Source organism: Artemia sp. Qi Xiang Cuo, chromosome 2 (assembly GCF_049724085.1).
Source record: "Artemia sp. Qi Xiang Cuo chromosome 2, ASM4972408v1, whole genome shotgun sequence".
Lineage (NCBI taxonomy): Eukaryota > Metazoa > Arthropoda > Branchiopoda > Anostraca > Artemiidae > Artemia > Artemia sp. Qi Xiang Cuo.
The window spans coordinates 37,045,007-37,055,868 of NC_142795.1; the positions used below are offsets into that span (position 1 = coordinate 37,045,007).

At 33.7% G+C, this 10,862-nt stretch overlaps 1 protein-coding gene across 1 annotated transcript in view; it reads right to left on the reverse strand.

The window, feature by feature from the left end:
• Sesn (Sestrin) overlaps positions 1–10,629 on the reverse strand; it is a 130,950-nt gene extending 120,321 nt beyond the window's left edge. Inside the window, exon 1 of the mRNA XM_089100783.1 lies at positions 10,366–10,629. Within this exon, the coding sequence (XP_088956909.1) occupies positions 10,366–10,404 (39 nt within the window). The 5' untranslated portion in view covers positions 10,405–10,629. The remainder of the gene's footprint in view (positions 1–10,365) is intronic.
• Positions 10,630–10,862: the final 233 nt, after the last annotated feature.

Below are 10,862 nucleotides of genomic sequence, written 5' to 3' on the forward strand. Positions count from 1 at the left end.
CTAACAACCATATACTGAGAAGACTCATTTGAATGCTTTTACTCATATCTACGTGATTTTTATCAATTTTATCATCTATAGGTGCCATATAGCACTTAATGCTGCCTTTTTGGGCCTATTTTTTGATTGGATGAGTTCGACAGCGTATAACGGCATTAATGCAACAATTGTAGGCCAAGGTCTTTAACTGGATTCTTATAAGAAACCCTCGCATACGCTCCCCCTTCCAGAGACTCTGTGTAACGTTCATAAATCTTCTACTCATCTTAAAAGTAAAAGATTATTGCGAAAACAAATTAACTTTTTAACTAAAAATCTACCGAAAATTAAGCTTGAATGATCAATATTTTTGTTTTAAACTTCACTCTGCGATGAAGCCTGTGTGCTAGTTCTAATGACGGTAATTGAGGGGAGGGGGCGTCCTTGCCCCCTTATTTTTTGCTCCTGCCAAGGTTTTGAAAAACACCCTTTTTTGGATATTTCATTGAAAAAGGCACTTTTTTCATTTGAAAAAAATGGGTGGAAAAACAGAAAGTGCACTTTATGGGAATGTGCTATCAAGTCAAATTTGTAAAAAGTGACTTGGCATAAATATAAGATTCTAAATGCGCTCTTAAACAGCTTCATAAGTTATCAACTGAAACTAGGAAATGACATTAAAACTTAAAACGAACAGAAATTATTCCGTATCAATAAAAAAGATCATAGCAGGGTTGTTTATACATTAAATTTGAATAAAAAACGAGCAAAGATTAATCCAAAAAAACAAAGCTTTTCTAAAGGAAGTAAAGAGCGAAGTTGAAACTTAAAACGGACAAAAATTATTTCTTCACAGCCTATCTAATACATATCAATCAAACTAGTACATATAAACCAACTAATTATGTTTCCCTGAGTTTCTAGGATTATAGAAAACTAGCGCTTTACTGAAAACACAAAATAATATAGGAGTTTTGGTACAGTAAAAGCAAACCAATAAAGGACACTTTTTACAGAATAAAATTATTATCAATCCCCTTTAGGATCAATTTCTTTTAAGATAAATAACAATTCATTTTAGGATTGTTGCATTATTTTTTATTTTTTCTCGTTTAATTTGGTATCACTTCTGCGCGATGGCTCATTTCAATGCATGGCTGTCGTTTTGGTTTTAAAAAGGACATGTCATGATTACTTTGTAGACAAGTTCGAAGTAAAGCCATCTTGATAGCATTAGGACTATAGACTAGTTTTTGAATTTGTATCATAGCTTGAAATTTACTGTTGTATAGAGACAAATAACCATATTTTCAGAATTCGTATTATGTCTTATTTGATCTTCATTTCAAGTAATACAAAAGCATATTTCTTACATTTGAAGATTGTTTATTAATAACTATTGATATTAGCCTATAGCTTATAGCACTATTGAATATTATTCCAAAATGCTACCTGATAAATCAATCCAATAATCTGTATACTGTTCAATTACTTTGCGGTTATTAAAAAAATATTTAATTCTACGCTTATGTTTTTACGATAATTTTAATTGTGTAAGGAAAGTTACTGATGTCACAACTGGTGTAAGACTATGAAAATCTTTATAGATTAGTTTATTGTCGTCAGGCTTCATACTAACTTTTCACTCCCAAATCAATATTCCTGTTTTTTATGCTTGATTTTGTGTTTTCAGTAAAGCGAAAGTTTTCTATAATCCCAGAAACACAGAGAAACATAATTAGTTGGTTTATTTGTACTAGTTTGATTGATATATCTTAGATAGGCTGTGAAGCAATAATTTTTGTCCGTTTTAAGTTTCAACTTCGCTCTTTACTTCCCTTGGAAAAACTGTTTTTTTTAGATTAATACCAAAATCGGGAATCAATAATTTCCTCTTTTACCCAGTGATAGTCGCTAATATTTGCTAAAGAAATCTATCTTACATATGCATTAACTAGCTGCGCAATAGTTGTGCATTGTGTTCTAGCTTAGTCGGTCAAATTTAACTGGCATTGAACATCTGCTAACAACCATCATCAATCTTGAAAATCAACAGTGACACACCGTATAAAACGATCTTCTAAAATCCACCTTAATTAATTATGTAATTATATTCTGAGCTATTAGTACATTTGGAGACACGCATCTTCTCAAGTGTTACTGAGAAAAAAGTAATTAATAAATTCAATTGATCCTACAAGGCTTAGAATTATTTTAACAAGACATCCTAGCTTATTGTATTTTTGTCCAAAATATATTTTCCTTCTGAAAAGATTCGTATAAATTCTTAATAAATTCTTCAATGATTTTGATGTCTGAGTTTAATGGTACTTGTCTAGAATTAAGTAAACACGTGAGAATGACCGCATCGAAATCTCAAAGAGGCTTAACGAAAAACAGGTTTCCGCTGACTAACTTTAATTTTTTGGAGTTAAAGAGGCAAAAAAAGGTGGTGTGCGTGTAACTGAACCCCCGTGTAACTGAACCACCGTATAACCGAACAACCGTGCAACTGAACCCCCGTGCAACTGAACCCTCATGCAACTGAACCATCGTGCAACTCAACCCCCGGTGAACTGCCCCCCCGTTCACAATACACCGAGTTAAAGAGACCCATAGGTCAACTGCACCACCTTACTGTAATTTTGTAAAACACCATATGGTGATAAACACTTTGTATTTATCTATGTTCTGGTTCGTTAACCTTTAATTTGTTTTAAATAAAATGGCAGTCCCACAATTTAGTTCGGATGTATCTGGGGGAAAAATAGTGTGGGGTGGATTCCCTCCGATCACTTTTAACTCTGAAAAAGTGTACTAGAAATTTTTATTTCTATTCGAATGAGCCCCCCCCCCCCAAAGTTAATACAATAATTTTTCTAAAAAAACCTTGTTTTAGCAATTAGCAACCAGCTGAACTGAAAGCCCATGCCCCAGATGCTGCGGGTGGGGGTGTTAGCCCCAATGGCTTGGTTATTTGATCTTCGGGCAATTTTGAAAAAAATTTTTATTTTTATTTTTATCGGATGAATTGGGGGGGGGGGGAGGGGGGTCGGTTAAGAGGGAAAGGCTGATTATCCTGTGATTACCTTTGATTCTTCGAAATTGAACTTGAACTTTCCATTTCCAATTGAATGAGCCTCTTTCGAAATTTTTACGATCATCCCCTGTATAAAAACCTTAAATTTTAACAATTGGTAACTTGCAATAACATACAGATTGCTGATACAGGTGTATCAGCAATTTTTTTGGAACAGCTTAGCGTATCAAGATGAAACTTCTGGGGCATCTACCTGCTACTACTGCTATTAATACTGCTACTACTACGACCTCTGCTACTATTTAACTAGCACTATTAAGGCTACACATATCAAGTTGAAAATTTGACTGAATGAGGTATTTGAGGTGGAACTTGAACTAAATCAAAAGACACTATGGGCATGCAGATTTTCAAAATGGCATATCTTAAAAAGGGATTTGTGTATTAAGTTGGAACTTTCATTGAGTGCTTAAAGGAAAAGTCAATTGATCAAAAGGAAATATGTGCACGCTCAGGCCTGGATTTACCACTAGGTCCCTAGGCCCGGACCTAGAAGCGCATAATGCTAGCGGAAGCAATAAATTATCACTGAGTAATTTTTTCCTGACAAAAACTGGAATGATGTGATTTAGCGTCGCCAGGTGCACTGTGCCGCCACGCTGTCTATTCACAGAAAAGTGACTTTAAAACAACACAGAAATTCCATGGTCACTTATAAACTGTCAGGTGTCTCCCAAGAATGGTAGCTGAGAGTTCGGTATTACCCCTCTCTTTCATCACTTTTCGCTCATCAGTTGTGTTCTGTTAACACACAGTTACATGGTTACACACAGTTACAGTTACATGGGGGGTTCAGTTACGCGGGGGTTTAGTTAAATTGGGTTGAGTTGCACGGGGATTGAGTTGCACGGGGGTTCAGTAGCACCAGGGTTCAGTTGCACGGGGGTTCAGTTGCACGAGGGTTCAGTTTCACGAGGGTTCGGTTATACGGGGATTCAGTTACACGGGGGTTCAGTTACATGGGAGTTCAGTTAGACAGGGGTTTAGTTAAATGGGGTTGAGTTGCACAGGGGTTAAGTTGCACGAGGGTTCAGTTAAAGGCGGTTCAGTAGCAGGATGGTTCAGTTGCACGGGGGTTCAGTTATACGGGGGTTCAGTTGCTTGGGGTTCAGTTACACGGGGGTTCAGTTACAACCAAAAAAGGTACCTAGGTTAGATTAGTTTACGTATTTAATATATGCTTTGCTTTACCCCACCCCCACCCCACCCCTTAATGTACAAATATGTAGCCCAAGTTTGTTTCTAAACTATTATATTTTTATCCTATTTTGTTTTATTTCACTAGCATTAACAAAACTTCACTTATCGCGTGTTTACTGGATTCTAGTATATATCGCGGCCACTGCGTGCACACCTCGTATAATCAATTTATACCGAAAATGACTTTTTATATGCGTCTGATGCAGTTTTTCATGCTGCGTCGTCTGGTGACAACGACAAAATTCCATCTCTAATACTTAAATGGCAAAATAAGAAAAACACACCTTATAATATCTCTGAAAATTTTATATCAGAGATAAAAATTACGCCTCGTAATATCTCGTATCTCTCTGATATATGTATAACAAAAAAAATCATGTGGAGTCATGTGGAATAATTTTAAATATTTAAAAATATTTAAATATTAAGTATAGTCATATTAAAATAGTGGGTTCTATATATATATATATATATGGTACTATCCCTTTTTGCGGGCCTCCTTCAAAAGTCAAGTTTGGTTGATGCTAATGAAATAAAATAAAATAGGATGACTATATAATAGTTTAGAAAAAAAAATTTGGGTTATATATTTGCACATTATCATTAACATTATATATAGATATATATATACACACACACACACACACACTATATATATATATATATATATATATATATATATATATATATATATATATATATATATATATATATATATATATATATATATATATATATATATATATATATATATATATATATATATATATATATATATATATATACGTATATATGTAACGTAATCCTAACCTAATAGTTACCTTTTTCCCCATCTAGACTCCAAAAAAACGACACTTTAAATATCTTAAAACCACGCTATACAAAGTATTTCTCTCAGTGGTGTCTTGAATCATCTTGTAAAAACGGGTTTTTCAAAGCGTCTTTCCCGTTTGACTGTAGCATCTCTTGTTGGACGTCTTTAGAGAGGCCCGCAAAATGGGATATACGGTTCTATCCCATTATCAGGGCCTCTCGGCTTAATCACTATATACTGGCAATGATAAAACCCATTTTGTGACGCCTTGAACTGTTGTAGAGCAGGCAATGATATCAAGGTTTTCATTGCGTATACGATATTAAACTGTGGTTTTTTGGATTTTGGGGAAAGGGAAAAGGTAAATAGGTTAGGTTAGGTATTTGATATATGCAATGCTTTACCCCCACTCCCTCTAATGTGCAAATATATAGCCCAAATTTGTTTCTAAACTGTTATATATTCATCCTATTTATTTCATTAGCATTAACCAAACTTGACTTTTTAGAGGCCCTGATAATGGGATAGGACCATATATATAATATAATATATATATATATATCCTATAAACATATATATATATATATATATATATATATATATATATATATATATATATATATATATATATATATATATATATATATATATATATATATATATATATATATATATATATGTATATATATATATATATATATATATATATATATATATATATATATATATATATATATATATATATATATATATATACACACACACACACACACACACACACACACACACACACACACACACACACACACACACACACACACACACACACACACACACACACACACACATATATATATATATATTTATATATATATATATATATATATATATATATATATATATATATATATATATATATATATATATATATATATATATATATATATATATATATATATATATATATATATATATATATATATATATATATATATATATATATATATATATATATATATATATATATATATATATATATATATATGTATATATATGTATATATATATATATATATATATATATATATATATATATATATATATATATATATATATATATATATATATATATATAAGGGAAACAAACGGGCATAAAAAGGGAAAAACGTACCGTTGCACTCGCATGTGAGGATCGGACTCGGACACCTATCGACTGCAAAAATGAAAAACACCCGTGTGGCAGACAGGGATAGCTTCATGTACCCACTGTACAGGGAGTTCCTCATATACGTCATTCCTCCCTACCCTCATGTACGCAGCTACTTATGGCACCAATAGTAGAAAAAATACAACCAATTCGTGGCTGAACAAGAAGTAGTTTGATCATGAGCTACTCTTTTAACTAAGCAAAAATGTAATACAATACAAAAGCTTCTGAAATGGAAACTATAGTAAAAATCAGGCGAAATCATGCGATGCTCTCGCCAGGTGCAATCGCAGAATCAAGTAAACAACTTATATTCCGCTTAGCAACAAGCTATGCACACAAAAGGTTTTTCTCAATGTTCCTAACAAAGGAATACAAGAGCGTGGCTTACTAGCGTCAAGGTTATACATACAAGATGATTACCATGGAATTGCATTTTTGGTGGAAAAAAAAAATCGTGGGCGCACACACGTGCCACTGCTAATAGTTTCGTTTTCGCAACATTTGTCTTGTTGATGTCAGCATGCTTAATATAAAGCAATCCTATATGAGATGTTTCGTGTTTTCTGTTAGTACTCCATTTAACGTTTAATACCCTTTTTGAAGCCTTTTATCCATTGGAAATAAAATAACATTCATACTGTTTTCGTAATCTTACGCTAGATACGGTATATGGGATCGTGGTATATCGTATATAAGATGCGGTATATCGTGGTAAAGAACTTTAAGTAAGAAGCGACCCGGCTCAATAGTAGCCGAAACTCTAAAAAACGGAATTTTGATACCAATAGATACATCAAAAGAATCAGATTTTTATGCTGATTTCAAATATATAAGTTTCATCAAATTTAGTCCTATCAAAAGTTACGCGCCTGAGAAATTTACCTTATTTTTGAAAAAAACTAAAAGCCAAGAACCTTAATGAAAACCACACCATCAGATTCAGCGTATCAGAGAACCCTAGTGTAGATGTTTCAAGCTCCTATCTGCAAAAATGTGGAATTTTGTATTTTTTTTGTCAGAAGAAAGATCACGGATGCGTGTTTTTTTCCCAGGGATGATCGTATCGATCCAGTGGTCCTAGAATATCGCATGAGGGCTCATTCGAACGTAAATTAAAAGTTCTAATGCCCTTTTTAAGTGACCAAAAAAATGGAGGGCAGCTAGGCCCCCTTCCAAGCTCATTTTTCCCAGTCACCCGATCAAAATTTTGAGATAGCCATTTTGTTCAGCATGGTCGAGGAATATAATGACTATATATTTGAGGATGAATTAATCCCCCGCAGTGCCCGGGTAAGGGCTGCAAGTTCTGAACTTGACCAAATGTTTACATATAGTATTAGTTATTGGGAAGTATACAGACGTTTTCAGGGGGGATGGATCGAGGTATACGTGGGGGGATCTTTCCGTGGAGTAAGTTTTCATGGGGGAAGGGGCATTGCTATGAAGGGGGCGCTTAACTCTTTTTACTCTTCGCAAAAAGTTTGACTCTTTATCACAACTTTATTTTTAAAACAATTAAAAACTTTAGCGTAAAGAGCGAGGCGTTGAGGAGGGGACAGTCCTTTTCATATACGGAATAATTTCTGCAAATATCTGCTAATGGGAATCTGCAAATATATGGTAAGTGTTGTAAAGCATTTGCACTTTAATTTCATATTTGTTAGTACAACTAAAAAAACGTTACTCTTAATGCTTAGCTTCAGACTCATTAAAAAAAGGAGCTTAAGCTGCACATGGGACAACACAGGATAATTGAACTGATCAAATCTTGCAACGAAAAAAAAAGAAATTTTATATAAATCTTTACTATCCTTACTCAGAGATGTATTTCTTTATTAGTAAACTAGAAACAAACAAAGGTGAAAATATATTATAAAATAAAGATGAAAAATCAATCGCAGTCCACAATGGAAATTGGATGAATCTTTGATGAGCTCAAATAAACACTTTTTGGGCAACTTAGACTTCCTTTTTTGTGAGTCAATGGCCATAAATTATGTGAATTGACAGTTGTTAACAAATAGAGTTCATAGTATAAAAAAGCGGGCATGTTTGATTTATGTCCAATTGGCTCAAAACTTTCAAACATCCCTGGGCCAAGAGGTTCTGGCCTTTAGGAGGGCGGTAACCCTACTAATATTTGTTGGGTACTTATGTATTAAACATACTCTTTTATATACTGCTAAAGAAGTCAAGTTTGGTTAATGCAAATGAAATAAAATAGGATGAATATATAATAGTTTAGAAACAAATTTGGTCTATATATTTGCACATTAGGGGGGGGGCAAAGCATACCATATATTAAATGCGTAGCCTAACCTAGGTACCATTTTCCTCCCTAAACCCCAAAAACAACAGTTTAAATATTGTAAACACAATGAAAATCACACTTTGCATTGCATGACTCTATAGGGGTCTCTTGAATTAACCCGTCTTTAGCGGATTTTTCGGGACTGGTTTGATTGCGTTATATAAAAGAGTACTTTTAATACATAAGTACCATTTGCTGTAATTTATCTTTGTTCTAAGTTGGACTTGATTCTTCTTTTTAACTTCTTGGGGTCATTCCTATAATTAGCCTACTTCTTTTTGTCTTAAATTTGAATTAATAGAATATTTTATTTCTGCTCTTTTCAAGTTTTAATATGGCTTTCTACTTGCTTTAAAAACTTTTTTGGGAAATTTGTTTTATTAGTTTACATAAAGCAGTGTATCAATGGAGAACTTGCAGTCATTTGCCCCATTGAGTGAAGAGAAATACACCCCTCCTGTATAAGACTTTTTTAGTGTTTTTATGGATTAGCAAGCCCCTTTTCCAAGAAACAAAAACCGTTAGATTATAGTTAGACCAAAAATTACAAAACTGTAACTTAGAATCCAGCTCATGTCACAGAAACCACCTTATCAAAGCCTGAAGTTAGGAAAAAGCAGACTTCAAGCAAAAAATAAAATATAAATCATATGTAGAATTACTCACTCTTGCAATCAGGCTACAGAACAGGTAAAAAACTAAAATTAGTGCCAACTCAAATTTGAACTAAAAACTTTGAAAGTTGAAATTAGTGCCATTATATTCACTCTATAAGTTATTGATCTATTATTTTATGAGAATAGAAATTTTAGGCATGTATCTACAGCCAAAATTCAAATTTGGGAATGTGTTTTCAAGTACTCACCTTCACCTATCCTCCCCTCCAGGAATCATATTTTTAGGAAACTGGAAAATGTTTCTAATGGAAAGAAAACTATCAGGAATGATTCTCTAGGGGTCTGGGAAAGTGTTTCCAACCTGATGCCTCTGCTCCTTCTCTACTTATAAGGTGTGAAAGATTGAATCTTGCTTAAACTTGGAAACCACTTTTTCAATGTCTACAGTGAAACAAAAAATCAAAATTTCAAGCCAAAACTGAAAAAAAAAACATTTGCTAAACACTGCAGTTTTTTTTCTTCTTTTTGTTATCCTAGGAATGTATCCCAAATTAATGCCTAAGTATTTTCAAGTTCCCACTTCAACCCTTTCCTTACTCAAGGCTCTAAAGATATGGGCCTGTCATAGCTTTGAAAAACAAAATGCCAAATTTTACCTAGAGTCTGGTCCTATCATGTTGTATGTCTTGGTAAGGTGGTTTTCTGTATTTGAGCTGAGCTACAAGGAAGGTTTGAACAATTTCCAATAATTTAGGGGGAGGATTTTTTTTTAAATCCGGGGGGGGGGGTACAATAAAATACCAAACAAAGACATTTTTCAATGAAAACACCAGAAGAAGCTAGGCCTGTTCTTCAAAATGTAGGGAGGGAAGAGTCAGTATCTAGTCCTACCTCCACTCCTTCTCCCTCTAGAGGGCAGTGACCTTTGATGACCTTTAAAATCTATAGATAGCCAAAAGTAGCTAAAGTAGAATTTTACCAAGAACTCTGAAAGCTGACTTGAATGGTAGGCTAGGCATATTATTTTCACTGTAGCCTATCTGAATAGAATGGCAGGCCAAGGACTGATCATGTCAGATAGGCTAGGTCTATTTTATTACTGTTCAACGAAATAAATGCGAATATGTGTACTTACGTCCAAACGAAACTCTGAATTCTCAATGGATTGCCCCATTGTGGCATGGATTTCGAATTCTTGGCCTGGAATTGAGGCACTTTTGGCCTCACTAAAATTCTCTGGCAGCGGAATGGTGGCAAATTTTTTAAACAACGATTGAAACCTTTATCTTCAACTCTCTTCACTTGTATTTCTTACAAGTTTATTTCTACAACTCTAGATGGTCAGTATCCTTTTCAAGTTTCACTTTGTTCCCAAATTTCTATCTGAACAAGATGAACGTCCTCGAATCTATCCAAGTTACTAAATTTAATATCATAAATGTTTAGAGCCTCGGTGCTTTAGTAAAGCCCCGCCTTCAATCGCCAGTGGCAGTGAGTGCTCAATATAATTTGCATTGTGTATGATTGTGCAAGATAATATTTTAATATTACATTAATTGAGGCCGTATATTACAGCCAAAGACTCGCTGAAAAACAAAATAAGAGAATATAAGGAGGATTCGTCATAAAAAG